The 24,009-nt window shown below is 39.2% G+C and overlaps 1 protein-coding gene across 1 annotated transcript in view; it reads left to right on the top strand.

Annotated features, from left to right (window-relative positions):
• LOC138030100 (fibroblast growth factor receptor 3-like) overlaps positions 1-13,192 on the top strand; it is a 29,352-nt gene extending 16,160 nt beyond the window's left edge. The window contains exons 10-17 of the mRNA XM_068877969.1: positions 41-151; positions 2,781-2,971; positions 6,565-6,687; positions 8,024-8,094; positions 8,304-8,344; positions 8,467-8,563; positions 9,634-9,733; positions 12,594-13,192. Coding sequence (XP_068734070.1) covers positions 41-151; positions 2,781-2,971; positions 6,565-6,687; positions 8,024-8,094; positions 8,304-8,344; positions 8,467-8,563; positions 9,634-9,733; positions 12,594-12,659 — 800 coding nt within the window. The 3' untranslated portion in view covers positions 12,660-13,192. The remainder of the gene's footprint in view (positions 1-40; positions 152-2,780; positions 2,972-6,564; positions 6,688-8,023; positions 8,095-8,303; positions 8,345-8,466; positions 8,564-9,633; positions 9,734-12,593) is intronic.
• The last annotated feature ends 10,817 nt before the right edge of the window (positions 13,193-24,009 follow it).

The raw sequence follows: 24,009 nt of genomic DNA, 5'->3' as shown, positions 1-24,009 counted from the left end.
CCTACTTAATTGTATTATTCGTTTTCTTTGAAACGTGTAGCAAACGCTCAAGAGATGGAAAAGAAGGACTTAATGTCGGAACTTGAAGTAATGAAGACGCTGAAACCTCATCCACATGTTATCAAGTTACTGGGATGCGTCACTATATCTGGTAACAGTGATTTATACTCTTCTTCTTTAGATATAACTTAGAATATGTTCACTTTCACCATGTTGACAGCCTCCTCTGAAATCAATTAGTATCACTTAATTAGTATAGTCTTAGAGTACCGAAAAGCGTGACGCTTTCTTTCGTTTTATTCCCAAATAAATATTTCTTCAACTTGCATTTACTAACTTTGTTATTGCCTTTTCTGTGCGACTAGTTTTGTGATACTAAAACAATTAGCTTCGCTTCGCCTCATGGGCTATTGACCCGTAGCCCCTAAAAACGTGGGTCCTCAAAGAGCTATGTCACTTATTAAATTTTGCGTACTTATATTTATATCAATGAGGCTCAGAATATCTCATTTTAAAGGTTATAAAATAGGCTTTACACTGAAAAAATAAAACAAAACAAAAACAATCAGCATAATACTAATACCAAGGAATTTCAGAAAGATAACAGTAAGTACAAAAATTCGCAAGAATATATGCATGTTATTTGCCAGCTGTGAGGTCCGTATAGCGAAAAACTGTGACCGAGGTTTTTAAAATGCTGCCAGAGGGCGCAGGCCGAGGGCAGCTTTTTCAAGACCGAGGTCACAGTTTTTCCCTTTTCTTCCTTTCTCTCCCTCCCTCTCGGAAATCACTTTTTTAATTGCACATAATTTTCGTCTTTGGAAAACGAAGCTTGACTGGAAATAGAATGTAAACTGCAGTGAGGCTAAACAAGCACATAACTGAAATAATTTTTTAGTGACTTAACGGTTCGTATGTCTTAACATACATCTTCAGCTAAAATTCTTGAAATTATATAGTTAAAAGAATTAAGCTAACGGTTACCTCTGAAGATGTATGTTGAGACAACCTCAAGTCACTAAGTTTATTTCAGTCATCCGCTTGTTAAGCCTTTTTTGCCACCGCCGTTTGCGTTCTACTTTTTTAGTTGTTGACTCGCACCGCGCTTGATAGCGAATGCAGTATTAAAGCGACTTACAAACTGAACGTTTCAAAGAAAAATATTTTTATTTGAATTATATTTCCAAACCTCTTCTCTAATAAAAAGTCACTGTTGTATGTAAACGGATGCGGTGTCCCAAAAAAAGGAAAAAAATAGAAGAAACTTAGGCACAAGCTCACGCAACCAAGGGTAGGTTTCCGCCCGCCGTAAGCGGGCCGGGTGAGAAACTTCCGCCAGCCCGCTCCCGGAACCAATCAGATTGCATGATTTGTTGAATTCCGCCCACACACGCACTAAGAAAAGAAAAATTAAAATATTTTAGTGTTTCAGGGAAAAAGGAGGATAGTTAAAAACTACGTGTTCAGGTACAAAAATTCAAACTATGAAGTTCCATCCATAAGCGGTTAATTTCATGATCTGCAGCGATTTTCAACGTGAATAAGACGGCCATGAAGTAGTTCGTGGTATTTAAAAATCATGTGCTCAAAATACTGGCTCGTTCGCAAATGTTTATCTTCATCACTAACCTCAAATTTTCGATGTTGTTTTCCAGCTACCGTTCTAAGATTGCTCGAATTTTTTTCCTGGAATTTTTCTGCTAATGAGCAGAGGTTTTTCTGTGAAAAATTATTCTAAAAAGCAATTATGTTTGCATATACCAGCCACATGAAGTCCTTCACGGAGGGGGGCACCCTGTTACGCCTTAAAAGGGCTGTTGTAAATGATCTACTGACTAAGACTTGATAGATGAATGGCTCATTTTATTCGCAATTAACACACCAAATTTGGAGAAAACCGGAAGTAACACAATTTTTGTTTTGCGGGTCTATTTGCACCCAGACGCCGCGTGGAGACCGGAAATGAGATTATTCTTAAATACTTTTGTCCTTTGGCCATTTCAATTTCAACAGGAAAAGAAAACAAACAGCGGTTACAAACATTTTCATTTTATACTTTTTCATTTTATACGAAACGTCAAGTATAAAATCAGGGGCACCCAACGATTCTGTTCCTCACATTGTCTGTTCCCCAGAGGAATCTTGCTGGCTGGCAAAAATACAGGTGTTTCGATGAGCTGGCTGGGAAATTTTGTTATTGATAAAGGTTTTGCCTGTTGCCTGAGAATTACTGACTCTTTCTAGCATTTCAACCCGAGCTGGCTGTAGAAACTCTGAAGACTGAGGACGACTTAAAAGAAAAAAAAGAAAGAAAGAACCCCTTCCCTCTCCCAGAGAGTAGTGACAAACATACGACGGCTGGTCAGAGTGATTGTGCTTGCAGAAAAAAACCTGTTTTGTCCCGGTTTTGTCGCTTTTGTTCGGTCGTTTTGGATCGAGGGATTTGAAAGCGCGCGGAATTCCTGGCTGGGAAATAAATTTGATCAGCTGGCTGGGAAACCAACCAATTTTATCTAGCTGGCTGGGAAATTTCTTGTGTGTCTTGCTGGGAAAAAGGAACAGATAATGTTTTCTCAGCAACACTGAAAACACCTGAAAATGCCTTAATAGCATTTATTTTCATTAACTGGGGTATAATAATACATTTTACAACAAATTGGTCGTTGGGTAAGAATCTACGGTAGACATTATGAAAATCATTCCATAGACACGGACGCACCTTGAGGATAGCTTTTCGATTTCGTTAATTCTACATTCATTTGTATGTCTTTAACTTAAAGATCCCATACTTGTTATCATCGAATATGTCCCGTTTGGTGATCTCCTGGGCTACCTGAGAAAGAGTCGAGGTTTAAATGACACATACTTCAAGGACCCGGATGTTAAACCAGAAACAAATCTGAGTTCATTGCAGTTAATGAAGATCTCCTGGCAAATAGCTGATGGCATGAGTTACTTGTCTTCAAGAAATGTGAGTAATGAAAGTGAGATATATGACAGCCTCAAATTTTGAACTGTAGACCGTGAAAAGTTTGAACCAGTGAAGTTGAGCAGGTGCAAAAAAAACCCTATGAAAAATTAGACTTAAACTGGACTCAAACCTAGAACTCATGACCATGAGATGGCACAGCACAGCTCTACCATTTAAACTATCAAGCTATTTGGGAACTGGTCACTTGAGATTTCGTACTTTGTCCTGTGAGTACGAGTTCAATGAATGGTAATGACATGGATGAAAATGAAAATATTTTTAACTATGGACTGTGAAGACTCCGTCAATCTCCTTCCCAGAGCTCACATGTTTTTAGTCAGCGCCAGGACACGACGACTAAAGAACACGTGAGATCTGGGAACGAGTTTATGTTAGACTGCGTGCGATAATTATCTAATTGTCTGCCTGTCTGTCTGTCTGTCTGTCTGTCTGTCTGTCTATCTATGTTCCAGTACCTGCTACCCCTCTTAAAGCGGGATTATCAGCAGTGGGCGGTGACAAAAAATACAGAAGAAAACAAATTGATAAGTAAAGAAATAAGTAGATAGATGAAAACGATAAGAAAGTAAGTAAATAAATACCAAATATATAGGTAGAACGAACAACTATTAAGACAGCTGTGAGACAATACTTCCGGGGGAAAAAACGAGAGCTGATAGGGTGATGTGTAAGAAGGTATGGGAAGATATGAATGTTGATGGGTGTTCTATGTTCAAGGGAGCACCAACCAAGCTTGTTTAACATATTACTTACTCTATCCTTGGGATGAAAGTTGGAAAGCACCCATCTAGCTGCACGCCGCTGAACCATCTCAACTTTATGGGAGCCATTGTTCTCTACCCCGTCCGTCCCAAATACTGGAACAGTACTCTAGATGTGGACGAACCAGACTGAAGTATGCCCGTTGAGCTTTAGTAGAGATATCTGTTTTCCTTCGTGTCACACGGATCCGCGGCGAGGACTTTGCACTTTTCTGGGTTGAATTCCAAGAGCCAGTCTTTCTCCCATGCTTGTAGCCTGTCCAGGTCTGATTGCTATTGCCTGCACTGGCCGTCTGAATGAATTATCAAATGCATGACCGTATCTTCTGCAAATATGTGAACAGTAGGGTTCACATATTCTGGTAAGTCATTTATGTAGGCCAGGAATAGAGTAGGCGCAATCGCGGAGCCTAAATTATAAGGACACCGGAAAGAACTGGAAGATAAGAAGACTGTTGGAGCTCCATCGATCACAGCACTCTGTTGGCGGCCGTTAAGGAAACAAGCAATCCACAATAAGGTATTATTTCTTACTCAATACAACTCTAGTTTGGATATGAGTTTCTTGTAGTAGACGTTGTCGGAGGCCTTGGAGACGTCCATAATAATAGGGCCTATCTGTGATCTTGCGTTGAGATTAGCTTGAAGAATTGATGTAAGTTCAAGTAACTGGGTCCCACAAGATCGACTATGTAGACGATAGAGTATGTTATGCCTCTCAAAATGTGATGCCAGAGTACTTGTGAAATATGCTCTAATAACTTACTGCATATGTAGGTCAGTAAAATTGGCCTGTAGTTATTTGGCCATTCTATGTCACCCTTCTTGTACATATACTGGTGTGATCATTGACATCTTCCAGTCATCAGGTATAGAATGATTTTTAAGAAAGGATGAGAAAATTACTTGGAGAACAAGTGCTATGACGGAGCAAGTTCTTTCAGCACTCTTGGTCTCAGGTTTTAAACGTTCAATAAGCTTTCTAATGCCCTCGATGCAGATGTCAATGTCTGGCATTTTTGGATAAGGGCTGCAGGTGTCGAATGAAAGACAGGAGTCCCCATTAGCGGGAGGAAATACAAAGTAGAAAAGGTGGCGTTCACTGAATTAGCTTTCTCCAATGTATCGGTCACAGTGACTGCACTTTCAAGGGAGGTACACCACTGATGTTTGATTTTGCATGCTTGATGGAGGACCAACACTGTTTACTGGCTTCCGGGGTATCAGAAACATCGCAGTTTTCTCTGCACCACGTATTTGATCTTCCTATAACGCGAATCCTTTCCAGCATGTATGATGTCTCTATTTCTTACCCAGTGGATTTCAGTCTGTTTCCAAAGAACGTTCCCTAGAACACACAAAATCAATGGAGACTGCTATGAACACACCACTCCCTTGGTGTTTTTCTGTCACGTTTGAAGATGCTAAACTGTTATGACACCATGTATAGGAGAAAATTTCACCACTTGCTATATCACGAGTGAGCTTCCACAAGATTACTAAACTCAGCCTTTCTTTTTTAATTTAAATTGAGTAATCGAAGTGGGAGACGAATCTTTCTCTGTCCATTACTTGTGCTGTTGTTAACACAAGGGGATCAGGTAGCCAAGGGCTTTTTGTTGGAGTTTGTCCAACTGGGCCATTTAAAGTTGAGAGAGCTTCAAACATGTTTGTCAGGTCCAGATTGTGGTAAGGAAAAAATGTCCAATAATATGGACAGTCGCATGAGCATAATGGCCACACCACTGTTATTAAGAGCGGAGAAAGTCGAACAGCCGATCGATTGACATGCAGCGTGAAACCACCGAAGATCGCAAAGGCCAAAGTTAAACGTTGAATAAGGTCCTAGGTTAGTCGAAATGTCACCTCACGTGAGCAGAAGCCCGTAGAGAAGTTTGTAGCCGGAGAGTTGAGACGCCATGTTGAAATGTACTCGGCTAATACGGCGCTATAAGACGCTTCCAATCTCAATTTAGTATCTTTAGGCTGAAGAGGAACGAAGAACGACGACTTGAGGTGAAAAGGGATTGCAAATTGCAAGAAAATTACGGACGCAAAAAAAAAAAAACTGTGGCAGCCATGATCCTGCGGCGGAAGACCACATGATCACCTCAGTTGAGAGAGCTCGAAATGCACAGTTGCAAAGGACAAAGCTTTCGAGTGCGGCTTGCTGAGTTCTTGATAGTTCATAACGCACCGCATTGCAAGTTTTTCCTTCCATTTGGCAGCATTCTAGCATAATCAGGAGGCAGTGTGGCCCAGTGGTTAGGGCGCTTGCCTTGAAATCCGGAGATCCCGGGTTCAAGACCCGCTCTGACCACTCGTTGAATTTCTTCCTGGGAGTCCCTGGTTCGACTTCCCAGCTGCACTTGTAAATAGCCGATTGGTTTGCCTCCGGCCAGTTGGGATTCTTAACAGTTTTTGTTGTTGTCTCCTGTTCTTTCGTAGGTTATGTTTCATTGGGGAACCGTCTTTTAAGTATGTATTTATGTATTTATTTATTAATCAGGTTAGGGAGCCATATCTTACTTAGTTCGATGCTATTTGAATTACATCGATCGCTTTAACCAATACTAGCTAAACGCACTGACTCCCATTGACACTTGGCAGGCCCTGCAGAGTCTTACTCTGATTTCCTAACTCTTTTTATCGGAGACCAGTTTAACTTATAAGTCACTAAAAGGCAATTTATTTGTGATTGTTCCTTTGCAGACGATTGAACTTTGATACAAATTTGAGGTTGAGCCGATCACTTCCCTCGCCGTAGTTTGAATAACCATTTAATTATTAAATTAGGTATTTTCTTGATAGATCATTCACCGAGACCTTGCTGCTCGAAATGTTTTGGTCGGAGAAGGAGAAACATGCAAAGTGACAGACTTTGGAATGGCCAGGGACGTTCATGTGGAAAGTGTTTATGAAAAGAAGTCAAAGGTACGACTCCATAGCCTTCAGTAAACCTATTAGAACTGAGGTCTTGCAAAAAAAAAAAAAAAGACTCTTGATTGTTTAAAAAGACAACCTGTAATAGTGTAAAAAGAAAGTAAAAAGGCGCGAGTTAAAAATCGCACAAAAATCAGTTTTTCACACGAATTTGGCCATTTTAAATTTTGAATAGTAAGTCAAGATTTTTGTAATTTTATCAGCTTTCTTGGTCCGAAATTTGACGGAAAACTGATCAGGCGCTAATATTTTCGATCCTTAAAGATAATTACATTAGCGATCAATGCGTACTATGATAATAGAGATTTGTGTGTCAAATTTGCTACCCGTTACTACGCAACCAGACATATCATTTTACAGATAACTTACATCTGTTGCCACCACCCAATTTTTTCCCAGAGGATAAAATAATACTCTGGACATGTATGTAAGGTAAATATAGGTGCCGTTACTCGGGGCACCGCGATAAATGACCCTTCAGCGCATTGTTACCGACATTTCCCATGGAAATTTACTAAGAGATCAGACGAAGCGCCCATGAAATTTATCGTGGTAAATTGGAAAGGTGCTTTGATGCCCGAGGAGCAAGAGCCAATCACGATGCTGATGAAGCTGTGATTAAGTTTCCCACCAATGAATTGATTGACATTTCTTTTTACCTCGGGAATCTGCGTAACGCGTGACCGCTGGTTAACACGGATTACGAAAACCCAAGGTAGAGGCACCGCGGGATAATTTACCATGGAAAATGGCATTTACTCGAAACTGTATGACCCCAGTAAACACGCCAGATTTCTCATCGATCGATGGAAATGTTGGATTTCTACAAATCATACAGGGAAGATTCCTGCAGGACTCATTTCAAGGGCCTGGTCGGCAAATGAGTTTTAATGGGGAAGGGATTTTTCAATATTTGATTTTTGGAAACATGAGACCAAAAACTTAAAAGTTTTTGTTTTGATTTTCCCAACTACAGTCGTGGTCAAAAATTCTCTGGACACCTTCAATAATGCGCCCAAAATTCGCTGCAATTAAAGGTGTACCTTATTTTTACAATAATTCCCCTCATAGCCGTCTCTCAAGTGCCACTCTACCACCCCAAGCAATGATGGAACCAACTACGGCTTTTCAGAATGTTTTCGGGTTTAAAATCAGCATTAAAAACCGCTCGTGATTAGTTAACCTCGTTTTTCTAAAAAAAGTTCTAGGATAGTGGGATTGACATATGAAGTGATTAAAAGACTATAAATATCAAAAAGAACTTTAAACCAGTTCTCCCTTTGAATACTTTCAATTTAAATGCCATCGGGTCTGGGTTATTCTGCAGGGGCGAATCCCAGTGAAGTGGACAGCTTTCGAAGCTCTTATGTTTGGTCGTTATACAACCAAGAGTGATGTGTAAGTAGCGATATTAATCGGTGTGGTTTATTTTTCACTGGCCGTAGCTTAGGTTGAAGAAACCAATGTTCAGTCACGTGACCTCCTTAACCAATACAAGCAATGCCTGCATTATGTCAATGTTTTTCCTGCACTTAGCATCACAGTCTGAAAAGAAGTGAGGACTAACTAAATGAACTCTTTATTAACTGATATCTTTTATAATGCAGCTGGAGTTTTGGAGTGGTACTTTACGAGATCTTCACTATTGGTAGGTCTCGCATAATTTTCAAAGAATTGAGTTTTCTGATAAACAGTTTTCGAATTACAGTTTTCCTGCACTTGTAAAAGAATAATACCTGAAAGATGTATGTTGTTTCTCGTTCAATTAAGGTGGATCACCCTATCCGAGGATAAACGTGCGAAAGATTATGGAGTTACTCAATGAGGACTACCGGATGCCTAAACCAAATCATGTAGCGGAGCCCCTGTAAGATTCAATAACTTCTCGTTGTATTTTACGATTTGATGTTTAGAATCAAGTGGCTCTCCTTATCCCCCTTTTCACAATAATGACTCGCATATCATAAGTGCAGTGATGGCAACCATCATGAAAATCATGATGGTAACAAGGTTGTGACTATGTTGGTGACGAGTTCGAGCATGGACGACGAAAATAAACTCTTCTGGGGGGTGGGGTTTCTCTACCCCCCGCCCCGTAAAAATGCAACTTGCCTTATTTTAATCACGTCTCGACTATTCCCAGTAGTTGAGCGTGGAGCCTTTTTAAACGCAAGTGGCGTGAACGTTGTGGAGGTTTGGGAGAAAATTGAAACTTTGTTTCAAGTGTTCATGTCACCCACATAACCTTAAAAATTTGCTAATTTCCCATCAATAGGTACCTCAAGATCTACGAAGGCAAACGGGGTCTCCTGAAAATATAACTCGCTTTATCATAACTCTTTCGCGATTTGTCCGTTTCGTTCATGTCCTACAATATTGGCGAAGCATGCTGAAAAATTGGAACTAGCGGTTTCAGAGTGAAAATAGAGAATGAAAGATTTCCTCAGTTGCATGCTCACAATGTCGTCAAAACTTCCAATTTGGTGATTTTACGTCGCCGTTATGCAGAGTACCGCAAAGATATATGCTAAAGTCCGTGCTGCACGTGCAGCACGGTTATTTATAGTTTTTTAACCAATGATATCTCACTTTTGAGGCATTGTTGCCGTCGCCGTCGTCATTTCTTAAGCTCCCTATTGTCATGACGATAAAGGCAAAGAAATGTACCAAAATGTGAAATGCACTTCCGGGTGTGTTGATTGTTTGTGCCGATAAAACATGTCGCTGAAGCTCTTTTAATTATTTGCTGACATAAGTTTGCATTTTGCATCACTTTTATGTTCTTTATCTCAAGGACTGATTGCTACTTTCCTACAAATAATTCTACCTTTTCCGTGTAAATGTAGCTCACTTTATATCTTGCGAGAATACCCGACTGATAAACGAGGGTCGTCGTGAATATTCGGGGACTGATAATAGCCATTACTATTTGTACAGGTACCAACTCATGCTAAACTGTTGGCAGCAGGTACCCCACGATCGCCCAACGTTTGAACAACTTCGACGCGAGCTTAAACTGATGGAAAACCAACACAAGGTAATTTAAGTAATTTCTGAAGACAACATTCAGAATGATGAAAACGAAGCAATGAATAATCCGTAAGGGTACAACCAACAAAGACACAATATATATAAATGAACTTAGTGCTTTTGTCTGTCTTCATCTGTTTCAGTGTCGTGCTTTTTATGAGGATGTTTACTCTTTTGTTTATCCTCTGTTACCGAACGTTATCTTACACTTGTGTTTCACATTTAGTTCAATTGCACATTTCAAAATCTGCATTCAAACCATAGTTCAAACTGCGAGTTGACGTGGAGTTGAAATCCGCATTGATTACTGAGAATCAAAACTGGAAAAGAGGTGCTTTACAAATTTCTTGCTGTAGTATTAAAAAAACAAAAAACAAAAAAAAGAAAAACAGCAACATTTCATTCTTTTCTTTAGCACTACTGGGAGAAATACACGAAATTAGCTGGATAAGGTGTGCTTCGAATCACACAATTAAATATAACCGGGTAATCATAATAAAAACGCATCCTGCAGTTTTCGGAAAACTTGTTTTCGTATGGATCATCCATGAATCAGGAGGTCTCGAGTCGAAACCTTTTTGAAGTACTTTATCTGAAACGTCTTTTGCCAGAAAATAATAACTTGAATTCCACTTGACCTTGGGTAGCAATCGATAAGTGAGGAAGTATATTAGGAACGCCAAAAAAAAAAGAAATATAATCAATGAAAATTGCAATAGGAAAATAAAATCTAGATTCTGCCGCCTCAAAATTCCAAATTAGGATCAAAGAGGCATTGCACATTAACTGGGAAAATCCCATTCTTAATCAGCAGTTTGGGCATTTAGATTTGTCTCTTTCTTTTTAATTACGCTGTTCTTTTGTCTTTTATTTTAATTCTATGTGTGCGATATTTTTGTTTCCTGGCATTTCATACTTCATATTCAAATTGTACGCAAGTTCTGATACGTAATTTTGAAACGTACCTTCATATAAATTCAAGTTTACAAACGTAAAAGAAGCTCATTTGCAGCTGAAGATGACATGAGTATGTCGAAAAATGTATTGTAAATTAAAAATTGTCGTTTCTTTTTTGAGAGAAAATTAAATCTTTAGCCATGCTTAAGGTGATTCCCTAGTATTGCACTGCGCATCCTGTTCTGCGCATAACACAGCGTAAGCCCCGTTCGTATTCAGGCATGGCTAAGAGGCTTTATGGTCAAATTTCATGGCTCTTTATCTCACAAGTCTCAACGGATATTCTAAACAAAAAATGTTTAAATTAAACCATAAAGACTCGTACCCATGTGTGAATATTGATATATCGAACGTGGCCAAAAACATTTCAAAATGGCGACCTTTCGCGAGGGAAAGCTCGCTATAAAGAAGAATGGCCGTTTTCAGAGCACAGCAGTAAAGAGCAAAACAAGAAACTTTTTCAACTCTCACAAAACAAAAAGTCGAGTGATAGCCTTGATGATGCTAAAGAACATTTAAGTCCGACAGTGAAAGTGAAACCGCGCTATCGGGGAGACGTGTTGTCGAGGGGTCGAGCTTGATTTGCTTTCTGTTTTCTCCTAAACGAGGTTGGTGACCTATCTTTTTTTTGGCATAATTTTATTCTCTTACTGATCTTCTTTGCGCTGTAAAAAAATTACAAAAAATTTACGTCAGAAAAAAAAGTTACTGGAAAGATAGTATTCGTAGCCATCACTCGTGGACACAAAATTGTCTCCTCGAGATCACGCACCCGAAGAACATTTGTAGTCAGTGCCTTTTCAAGACTTGTGCCTGTGCCATAAAACAAACATTAAATTATTCCTTTTGAGCAACACAATTCACCTGTTTTGTTATTTCAAGAATTACGTCAAAGCTGTGCTTCCTGTTCTTGCAAAACGTAGCCTGAACCGATGGAATAAACTTGTTCTTGATAGATGAAGGCGCAATGCTTAAATGAGTAACTTGAGCAAGTTATGTCTCTCAAACGAGCTTGATGACCTACTTTTTTGATTGCACATTTCGAGTCACCATAATATAGGGAACAATCGAGAAAAGTTTTAAAAAAATCTTACGACAACTTCTATTACTAAGGAATCACCTTAAGTGAATTGTGGCCAAGAAATAATAATAACGATGTCTATGATGTTGATGTTGATGATGATGATGGCACGAGCCGAATCGTATACTCTGTCCCCTACGAGAAAGTAATTAGTTTTCTATATTTTACGGAATGGTCATTCCTTCTATTTGACCAATGTCGTAAAGACTTTTTTCTTTGTCCATCTCAGCTTTATGAAGAACAAAACGCAGCCAGCTAGCAGCGGTTACAAACATGAGAAACAAGCGCATTGCTTGCAATTATTTACTGGACGCCGTGTGCTTTAATATAATCGTTTAAATTTATGCCGGCGATATAAGTAACTTTGTAATAATGACAAAGAAAAAATAGGTGTGACTTCTAATGATACAATCAAAAAAAGCAATTTTATAGATATAGAATGATATTCAACATGAACTATGATGAGAGATCAGCATGGTCATTTAAAATGGCGAACTCATCTATCACTAACAAAACAGGCTGATTGAGGAAAATTTTAGGTTTGTCGAATTAGATCCGAATTATCTTATGTAGACGCCAAAAATGTGGTTCATTTACCAATATAACAGAAACACGTAAGGGACATTCTGCGCCCCTCACCCCCTCCCCCAATTACATTGTCGTTGTAGAGTGTCCAAAGAAAGGAAAGGAAAGGGTAAGAACTTTATTGAAGTGTCCAGTCTTTTATAATTTAGCGCAGGATTACTAATTGGGGACACTGTAAACTGAAATCAACACATTAACTCAAATCAAATCAAATCAAATCAAATCTTTTTTCGTCTTTTCACAGAGGCTCATCAATATGAAAGACTACGACAAGAAACTCTACGAAAATGTGGAAGACTTGATGTTTTAGAAAGTCTTTGTGGGTTGATTCTCTACTCGTCCTGACTGCGTTCTTCCCTTATTCACTCAACTTATCTCGTTTCTTCGTTTTTCAGGCACAGTGGAATATGATAATAGTGTTTTAGATTTTTTATTTAGGAAAATAATCATATTGTTTTTCTGCTTGAGGCCTTAATCGGAGATTGGAACTAACCAGTAATATTTTGCCAACTAGTTGTTTTTATTCTCACGTTACTGCAGAAACGAGCACTCTTTCTTTATAGGAAAGTACTGCTAGATCTATTTAACTCATTTTCTCATTTTTAAATAATTATAGCCAAAAGCGATTTATGGCTACTTGCTTTGTAGCGCAATGTTGATAATGCAATCAAGTTGTTAGTGTTTGGATATCGCTTCTTAGTACAGTTACATAGGTGGTAAATGAAAATTCTCTGCGCTGATTGGATGCCGTTGAGGTGATTATTACGAGATAACCGCATAAGCGGTTTTTCAAAATGGCCGCAAGCCGTTTTGACGAATTGACAGACAAAGAAATTAATTGTTTTCAAGAAAATGCATATTTTTCAAATAATCACCTACTTAATTATACTAAAACAATTATTCCGCTCAGGCTCGGTGAATGTCGGTAAATAAAAACTTCGACTCTGTCTCGGTTTTTATTCACCAATATTCACCTCGCCTTCGGTGAATAAGCCCGGGCTTCCGATTGCTGTGATTGGCCCAAAACATCTTGGGCCAGCTTCTCAACCAATTAGAATGGAAATAAAGCTCCTGAGCATGATCTTCCTGCGCTTTGCCAATCTCGTACCCAGAGTCCTCGGGCTTCTAATTGGCCAGCGGGTCAGCGCCCGGAGAGACTCTGGGATAATCGACTTGAACTATATTTTTGATTGGGCGCTTGCATAACAATGTCAGTCTGACAGGAAGTTGATAAGTAATTCGGAAACCCCAGAGTTTGGAGGGAGAATCAAAATCTAAAACTAGTTTCAGTGCTGTTTGTTTTTTTTTCTATCTCAGAAATATATAAATCACAAAAAATAATAAAATGACGCAGTTTGAATTATGTCTAAAACCGCATGGGAGTTGTCCCAGACTGCTGAAAACTGATTACTGTTCCGCAACCTCGTTCCTAGGGTCTTCTCGGCTTTCAATATGGCGGCGGTTCTTGAGAAGACCCTGGCACACAGTGAACTAAAAAGACCGCTGATTGGTGCTTTTCTCACATGAACTCTGATTGGTGTAGGTGTAGAAAGAAAGATGGTGGTTAGATAGCAGAGCTAGAAGATGAGCAGAATTCGTGTTTAATTATTTGCAAAATTGCAGCTCTCCCGTAAGAAGCAGCCACAAATTAACAAGCAAAAAAGTCAAAAATAGTTCACCGTTTTTTCAAGTTGCACGGTGACCTACATCAGGCCTCGATTCCAATGAAAGCTACGTTGGCTTTTCACGACCTCTGGCATAGCGATCGCTCTATATATTGAAGGATATAATGGTGTTTGAAAGACGTAAGGGTAATTAATTGATGTTATTTCGTACGTACCTTTACGTTTTGGTTCACTTTGGCGTCTCATAATTATTGTAATTCCCTGACGAGAGTATTGTTACTGTTGTTCAATGTTTTGGGTAGACTTTCATATACAGGACCGAAATGGCGGAAGACAAAAGAACAACCATTATTATTCTGATTAGGCCTTGTTGATTAGGTATTGTTATGTTAGCTTTGTTCTTTTGTTTTATGGACGTTAATTATTCAGGGTCCGGTATATGAAAGATAAGCCCATGTTTTCACCATGTCAGATTGTGTTACAAATTATACAATTGTGCAACAGGGTTCATTGATTATTGATGTAGTTGATTTAGCAGTTCTATGTGGTTCTGTTGATTCGTGTGACAGCTGCAATGAAGGTGGGTCTGTTAAATACAGGTCAAGACTAGAGGTCGCTGCTCCAGTAATCAACAACTAAGCCAAACGTTTCCCCGAGACCTGAAACAACATTTTTGTTGAGTGATTATGGAATGTGACCTGTGTTTTATTTCAATAGACCTGCAGCTGCAGTACTCCATATTCTTTCCCATCCCTTCCACACTCTTCAGCTAGTGGTGCACACAGATCTAGCTCGGGTCGGTTTTCATCATTGCCTTTTACTTTCATTAATAAAAAATATTAATCTTCTCACCCCAAACAATGTGCATGTCATCTTGTAATTTCCAAGAGAGTTATTTAAGATTGTGAAGTCTTAACAATAATTATTATTCTTGAAAATAATTGTAAGGCTTATCTTATTGGTCTTATTGACCTGTCAATTCGCTACCGACTTCAATTTTTGCTTCTTCTGATTTAAAAATATAAACATGTATATTAAACAGTATTCTTTAATTTTGTACACATTACTTTTTTAGCATCACATTCCTATGAGTTTTCTTGTACTCCAATCATTTGAGTTGGATTATCGGTTTTCAAATCATGCTTTGAAAATATTCTCTAGCATTGCTCAAGTTGTGGCATTTTAATTACTGTCTGAAGATGTGGTACATCGAGTGATTTGGAGGAAGATTGCAGACTGGACAGGAGGATTGCGAAATAAAATTGAAGGTGACAAAGCACAGGAAATTTGCAGCTTCACCAGCAACCAGGAACTATTTCACAAAAAGAAATAGTGTTTTGTTTCTGGAATGGTAAGGGCAGGAGAAAAGATAAAATACTGTTGTGTGGGTCACTTGGTCGGTCATATATATTTCGCTTCATCTATTGAAACTCTCAACAAAGAAGGACAAAAATGTAGACGCAATCTCTCCGACCGGTTAGAAGTATGTAAAGGAATATTAGACATTAAAGAGAAGCACATACTTATACTTATCTACAAATACCTAATTTTCCTTCAAATGCCACAGCATAAAATTTCAAAAATTCCATTTTCTGTGAATCTTCCATTACTTGTGGTACATGTGAACCTAGGAAGTTACCAGTACTAGCATTAAAATAACTGGTTCCTGGACAACCCAATTTACTACTACAACTCACCAGTTGGAAGCTTGTTTACATTACGTATTACCATGACGAGAGATAGCTTTGGATTTTTCAACAATATATCCCTTTAACATAACCAAAAATCATTCAGATAGTGAAAACTTCATATTTATGACCCATTTCGTTCACTTTCATGCTTGTCAGCATTATGATTTGCTATACTTCAGGTTCACATGTTCACAAGTTGTTTTTATGTCTCATAGATGTTTAGATGTTTAATTACAAACTCTGTTTTGAATGGCCACTCTACTTCATTGTGTAAATAGTTCACCCTGAAGTCTAAATATTAAATACAAATTACACGTTTCCGGTGTAAGGTGTACGTTTAATCTTAAGTTCGTAATTATTGATGATGATGATGATGATGATTATTATTATTATCATTATCCCAGGTCCCAGGTCTCTCTTTTCTTTCTTCTTACAAGGGCAGTACTTTCCTTAGTATCTTTGCTGTCCCCATCAATGCTGTTTTCTGGATCGTTTCCGACCTCACATTCACGCCGATTCGCTTCGTGTACTCCTTAAAGTTGACCGATACGGCTCCAAGGGCCCCAATAACAACAGGCACTACAATTAATGACTTTTCACATGTGTCAGCCTTTTGTAATTCATCTTTTAATACTTGGTATTCTAAAGTTCCCTATCTTTCACCTTGTCATCACCTGGGATGGCAACATCAATTAATATGACAACCTCTCTCCGTGTTATCAATAAAGACAGTGCCTGGTCTTCTTGCTTCGATTTTCCGATCACACTGGACTGTAAAATCCCACAGTATCACTTTCCACCACTCCCTCACGCTTCTTTTCATACCAGTTATTAACTCTTTTCAATCCACAAATTACAACAAAGTTGCCAGTGGATATACCGCGCCAAGTTATCGTGCCTTCCTTTATATTTTGTCTGCGCCAGCTTACCGCACTCACTCACAACGTGGGTCATTCTCCTTCTCCTTTGCTTCATTTTTGTACTCCTTTGGGTCCACAGCTTCTGTGATGATGACTACATTGCTATCTCCAACTTTCCCGAGTAATTAATGCTTCTCCACTATTTTTCACATACCAGCTCAAGTTGTTCTATTTCCTCCTCACGCGGCTCTCACAATTGATGAGGCCTCTTCCTCCGTTCTTTCCGGGTACGTATATTCGTTCATGTGATACTATCAGTTTCTTTATCCAGTAGCCTTATTATTATTATGGTAAACTTTATTGGTAAAATCATTCAAGGCATATATCAACATCATTGCGGGCACAGCCTAGGCAATGTGGACTAGAATATAAATGATATATATGTGCATGTTGCATATGTTAGTATAAATCTAAGATAATAAAAAGTAGCGTTAAATGCACTATTGAATAAGACAAATATTCTAAAAATAAATAATAACAATATTCATAAAATAAAAAAAACATTGTAACCGTATTTAAAAATCTCAGCATGATAAAGCTAAAATCTGCTCTTTCAACTATTATGTTGCTATATTTGAGCATTTGCATAATTACATGCACGAAAATCTCTTAACAATCTCACAGTTCTGAGAAATAACCCATTTCTGAGACCGTTTCAATTGTCAACCTTGCTACTTTCGGCCCAAATAGCATATTCAGTTCTTTGTCTAGGTCTTTGTAGTATGCACCAATATAGTCAAGTACTATGGTGAGAAGCGTCACTTTGTAGCCTGGATACAAGTTATTTCTTCCCAATCTAACGTCTAAGTACTTGTTCTGTTTGTATTTGGTTCTTTCAGCAATTGTTCCTAGAGTGCATGTCGTACCTTCCACTAGAGACCATTCTTTGTTCTTTTTTGTCTAGTATACTGATATCTGGCTTGTTTGCACCGTCCTTAGGACATTTTTCAAGTTGCCATGGTATGTCCCATAATATCTTTGCTTCTTTGTTTTCTTTGCTTGGCTGAGGGTGGGATTGCACATGCCATGGAGAAGAATAATCAGATTCATCGAAACCATAGTTTTCAAGGACAGCATGATAGACAGGGCGAAGCATTTTGTCATGTCGAGTTTTGTAAAGTGACTGCGCTATATGTGAGCAGCCACAAAGTACGTGTGATACAGTCTCCTGTTTCTCAGAACAGAGTCGGCAGGACAGTTCTTGGTGCAACTTCTGCAACTTCTGGGATCTGTAGGTCTTGGCATTCAGGAGTTGTTGTCTGATACTTGTGTCGATTGACATTACAATGTCTGGAATGTTCTCCCACTGTTTAAAGATGTCATATGAATTATTTGATATTTGGGGATCATTCCAGTGTCGAGTCACAAATTTCCCAACCCAGGGCTGTTTCTGTGTATCTCTCATGTGCCTGTCGGAGCTCGCCTTGTCTATAATGCTCTTTACTTTGTTTCGTTCCTTACCGCTTACGCGCATTTCTTTGTCGCCGTTTTTCAAGATTGTTTCTCCATCGTCAAAATCACATTCTATGTTCAGTTCCTTGCGTACTTCTTGGCATCTTTAAATATAGATCTTAAATCGCTTTGTTCTTTTTTCAGCTAGGATGACTTTACGAGTTATTATTATTATTATTATTATTATTATTATTATTATTATTATTATTATTAGCGGATCTCCGCGCGGAGTAGAATAGTTAAGAAAATATGGTAACCCATCTATGGGAGAAAATTTGGTTTTATAGCCATGACGTCGTCGACCGTCCTTCCGTACGTATGTCCATCCCTTTATGTATGCCAATGTGACCAGTATCACGCTAGTTTACAGCATATATCTTTGACATTAGACATCCATGTTATGATCCATTGACACCTGTCAAAACAAGGTATCTGCTGACCAGTATCACGTGATCATATTGTGGGCTTAGAACTCACCGAGGTCAGCTGTATTTCGCATTTTTTTGCATAAGAATTGTTTTCATTTTCTCTTCTGGCCGTTGTAAGTCCCAAGTGAAACTGGAAACAATGCTTATGCTAAAATTTGGAGGGCAAACAAACAGTCTTATGGTATTTTTGAAAGTGGTCTATATAACCGCGTTCATCTGCGCACAAAGTAGTTACCGGTAGTTGCGTGGAGTGTGATTATACGGCGAAAACTTGAAAATGGGCAAGGATGAACGAGGAATAGAAATAGGGAAATGTGCTTGTGGTGAATGCGAGGATTTCATGACGTGAGAAGGAGCAACTTGTGGCTACTGTGGCTGTTTGCTGACTGGCCATTTTAAAGAGGATGCCCGCTACTCCTCTGACTCCATTGGTTGCACATCGGCTGCGGGAACAAGTAAAAGCGCTAGTCCAGAGAAGTGGAAAGATGAAGACCTAGGGTGGTCCCCGAACCCAAAGGGCGAGTATACTGCATTCTCAAATAGTATTTTGCCAAATTTCTACCTGTCCTTTTGGACCCCTTGTCCCTACAAGGAACTCTTTCGACACTGTTTCGTTACTGAAAGGCAAGGTTCGCAAGGCTTTGAAAGCAATAAATCACAAGTTGGCCTTTGTGACTTCTGATAATCCAGCTGCTGCCAGGAGATTCATGGAGGAAAATTTTAGCGCAAAACGCCATGACGTTGCCACGATTAAGAACATCATTGATGACCTGTCAAAGCTGAAGGTCAAAATCTATGAAATGAATGCGAAAGTAACTGAAGATGATTATGCGCTGGTGGCTTCAAACGGATGGCATATTAAATCTGGCCACAAATTTAGTCATGGTGCCAATGGAGAATTTATGCAGAGTTTGAAATCAATCAAAGAGACTGCAGGCGAAACCAAGGAGCTATTGGAGAGGCTCGAGACAACGTTGCGTCAAATTTCCATTGAAACAGGGAAACGCGGTAAAACGGAAGTCAAATTAAGCGATTGTTTGAGGAAAGTGAACTAGTCAGTGGGGACAGTGAGGCTATTAGAAAGCTTTCACATAAGTACATTATCCACAAAAAACTTGTGGCAGAGTATGTTGAGTATGTTGTCCGGATAAAATTGTGCAAGGAGAAGAAGAAAGAGGAGACTGAAAGGGAGCGAATGGAAAAGCTAAACCGGGAGTACAATAGCATTGACTGGGCTGGACTGTACAACTCTGATAAGCCGCCGTCCTTGAGGGTGAACTTGCTATCCTTGAAATTTCCCATCACAAGATCACCTTCAAAGGGAAGAAAGCTGAAAAGATCGCAATGATCAAAGCGCACATTGGCAGCTTGCTTTACAGTTCAATGGAGCTAAGAAAATGTGAGGCAACAAGTGACCTCCTTCCGAGGTCGAAACTGACTCGCAAATTGATGTAATAGATCGACGTTGTCGGTTCAAACCCGTGTAGCAGAAGAAAGTATCCTTCAAATCTTCGTCTGCTAAGAGCAAGCAGCCTAAGCCTCCTTTGAAGTCGATTTTGTCGGTCAAGCGCGATAGAGCAGCGATGAAGGCGAGAATATTACACCTCTTGCCTTCATTTGTGGTTCCCACTGTAAGTAAATGTAACTAAAGTTGCTTTTATTGAATGTGAGTACATACAAATAAGATTGATTCATGGAAACGCTTGAAGTCGCAAAGGAAATGTTCGATTCTCATCATATTTAACCTTCCTTGGCGCTTTTACCACGTCCCTTGTGGCTCTCAGTTGGCTTCAGCGTTCATTCAACCTTCACATTTTACACAAACAGCAACGTTAACGCCACCGGGCTTCTTTTTCCTCTAAATATGCCCCAATGTTAGATGCTGTGTTGTCATAGAAACCCGGTTCTTCTGGTTTGGTATGGCGCGGGCTCTCCATAGTGCGTTATGCATGCACCAGCATAGAAACAATGTAAAAGCCTTTTTTTCATCCGGCTGTTGAACAGTTATTTTAGGGTGCTTATGTGCGCGACGTTTTTGAGACGCGGACGACAACCGAGAGTAAACATTTCACATGCCAGGATAGTAGTGACGGTCTCCCAGGTTCTTAAACTGATCATCTCTAAGGGAAAAAGGATACTTAGAAATAGAAATGTGGCTATGTAGAGAAAAGTTAAAAGCGAAAACAGCCAACTTCCGGCTGCCGTTCGCGTCTCAAAAACGTTGCGTGCTCTAAACTCTAAAACAATTAAATCCTGCTCGATCGAGACCAAATCAGTTAACTGTATACCCACTTTAAGGACGTTTGCGCCCATTGCTACTGCGCATTTTTTCGCGCATGTCATGTACACGTCAAGGATCGCAAACCACGAAAGTAAACAAACATGGCATCGAGCCAGTGTTTGATCCTGCCCTGGGTAAAGGGTCGCTTGTCGAATCATGGGATAGCTGTGGACCCAGGTCTTCTTGGAAATGTCGCGCAATGGACTGACAGTGGAATAGACAATCGCTTTGAGAAGGTCGCAGCGATTTTACTCTCTTGAATGTTGGGTGACCCCCATTTTTCTTCCGTAGGTCACTTCCTTTCTTGATTTTTTTCCATTTTAACAAAAAAACAAAGAAAATCTGTAAGTGAGAAGTTACAAATATCTCACCTTTTATGCTCTCGTGCGACCGAGGTTTTCTTTCGAAGACTAATATGCATCGTTTTTCAAGGTCTGTCTCACCTCAGAAAACGACATCAGCTGCAAAAGTTTATTTAGTTATATTAGTTATATTGAATTGAGTACGTTTACCTGATCTAAATTTCAATAATGTAGCTTTTTTTATTGCTGAAAATTCTACGCTAAGATCGTCTTAAAATGTAACGCAAGCTTCGAAAAATGCACCTTACCTCGAAAACAAGCACGGTGACCCCTCAATCTTTTTTTTTGGGGGGGGGGGGGGGGCAAAAGTAGATCATTACCTTTCTGCGGTGCAAGTTAAAAAAAATCTGTACGTGGGAACATTTGGGCACGAACGTCCTTAAAAGCTGACGAAGACCTGTAGGCATCTCACAGCTGGACTTATTTTAAAATTTAACATTTGTGGGATTAGCCCTTAACGCTCTTAAGAACATTGTAACCGCGCCTTTGTTATAAGAGTTTAGATTTCTGGTATAGCATTTCAATATATTTACTCGCCGACTCTCTGTAAGGACTTATATATTAAATCCGTATACAACGCTCTTCTGCTCTCCACTCATTGTCGGCTCCATAACAACACAACATTCACCAACAAAGAGGAATCAAAAGGGAAAATGAGAGTAAAATGGCCAAAAATATACTTTTCTGCAAGGTTGTGGTCTCTTGACTTTTATTATTATCTATATCGGCTAGCGCTGGATCTTCAAAGACATTCCATCTCAGGACCGCCTGAAGACTTTACGTCTTCAAGTTTTAACCTTGCTTCCAACCAATTCTATATTATTAAATACGGGGTAAATGTATATTTTAAAGGAAAAGGAAACTTGACTACGTGCACTAGCACGAAATATAGCGACGCCCATTTCGGTTGACTCGAAAGCTAGGTATGAACAGTTTCTTAAGGCTCAACGACTCAGTGTCACATCTCACGGAGGACCACGACTTCGCACTTTGCATTTACAGTCTTAGAAGCCCCCAGTCTTAGATGGAATGTGTTAACGTCCTCAAATATTACATCATTAAGCTTTCCGCCTTAGACGGTGTCGCGTCATGGTACTCTGAACGCTTTACCACTGCAAGTGCTGATTCGACCCTTCTTTTAATGTAGTTTAGAGACAACCATCAATTAATTGTAATTCGTGTTCGGTGGGAAATGGGTCGAATTTCGAATTTACCAATCCGGCATACAATCTTGTAGCTTCCGTTACGAAACCATAAGGACGTCTGCGTGGGAGGCTACTTCCGTTAATGACTAGATTTATTATAGGAGGTCCGTTTTATTTTTGACATGGTGCCGGCCCAATTTTTTCGGTGTTTTTGCCCCTAGGGATCAAAAACTTTTTTATACGGTATAAAATACTTGTCAACAATATGTTCAAACAAAAAATCAAAGTGCCACTGTCGTTACTCGTGGATATGAAAGTTACCTCGATTGTTTAACATTGGCAGGCTGAAGTTTTCTTAATGCATTAGCATTGATAGTTGGATAATTTTGTAACAGCACGATGGGCTCTCATATGCAACTAGATACCCAAATAATGCATGTATGTGAGGTAATCTCCTTTGCTGGAATTCAACCCTGTGAAATAAGTATACCATTTCTCCAATAGGCATAAGATAAATCTTTTGTTCAAAGTTCGTTGCACAGATGACAGGGTAATTTTGAATAAGGTCTGATTTTTGTTGCCAGGTCATATTGTTAATGTCATCAGGTTTAGCAAGTAGAGCAGATCCATTCAGTAATATTGACACTTTTTGTGCCAGTTATACATTCCTCCAACAAACCTTGTGAATATTTATCACTATATTTGATATTGTTACACTTAAAAACAGATGATGTGAACCATAACTGATCACAGGAAGTGCATATATATTCAGGGCCATGTGTTATCGTATCACGAAAAAGACTGAATCACTTTTGACATGAATGTCTAATATAGTCTTGACCTTGACAAATTTCAGTACGTTTGGTTTAGCCTTGAGCTCTGCACAGCTTTCCTTTAATGGTTTTATGCTTTTCTATTTAGGTCTCTCATATGTTCTGGATTGCTTTTCTTTTCCTGTTCCCTTGCTGCTTCAATATTTTCAGATCTGTTTTGGCGCTTTGTGTTGTGTTTCTTTTCCCTTTTTTGCCACTGCTTTGTAGAAATTATTACTGACACTCACATCATTTTTGGCCATCGTTAGTTAATCGATTATTACCAGGCTCTGAATAATTGTTGACATTGGTAACACCGCTGATTTCATAACCTGATATACTGTCATTATAATACTAAAGTGCTGAAACATAGTTTCTTCCATCTAGATGTCCAATGTTCACAGTAGTTCCCTGTTGTCTGCTTATAGGACTCAGTCTGATAACAGTTACTGGTGCCCACCCCTCAATGGATTCATTCATACGTATAGTAACATTTAATACATTGCAAACTGCTTGCACAACAAGTGCATCACACCATGTATGTTGCTGTGACAACAAACGCACAATTGCTCTGTAATGGGTCCAATAAATTTTTGACAGTTGTTTCTGATGGATTCAACTCCCGCAGCATGCACATTCATGTGATAGGAAGGATCATTGTATAACTGGTGGGCAACAGAAGAAAAGAAGCATGAACTATCTGAGGTACATTCTAGTGCCTTCAATCCTTTTTGAGCTAATCTAACCTGCACCAGTGCTATAGAATTGTATGTGCTGTATGTGTACTCGTTCCATAAGCAACAGGGCCTGGGTTCGATTCAATGTCTCATGATGTCAATAGCTTTTCTCTTGATAGACAATAATTCTCATTTTGTTGGTTCAATTTTGTCGAATGCGTAGTAGCAGATTGATCTTGAATGCACAATAGAACTGACAAGTCTTTT

This window comes from Montipora capricornis, chromosome 13 (genome assembly GCF_036669925.1).
Source record: "Montipora capricornis isolate CH-2021 chromosome 13, ASM3666992v2, whole genome shotgun sequence".
Classification (NCBI taxonomy): domain Eukaryota; kingdom Metazoa; phylum Cnidaria; class Anthozoa; order Scleractinia; family Acroporidae; genus Montipora; species Montipora capricornis.
Note: the sequence above shows the minus strand (reverse complement) of the source record. Positions and strands in the feature narration are given on the sequence as shown.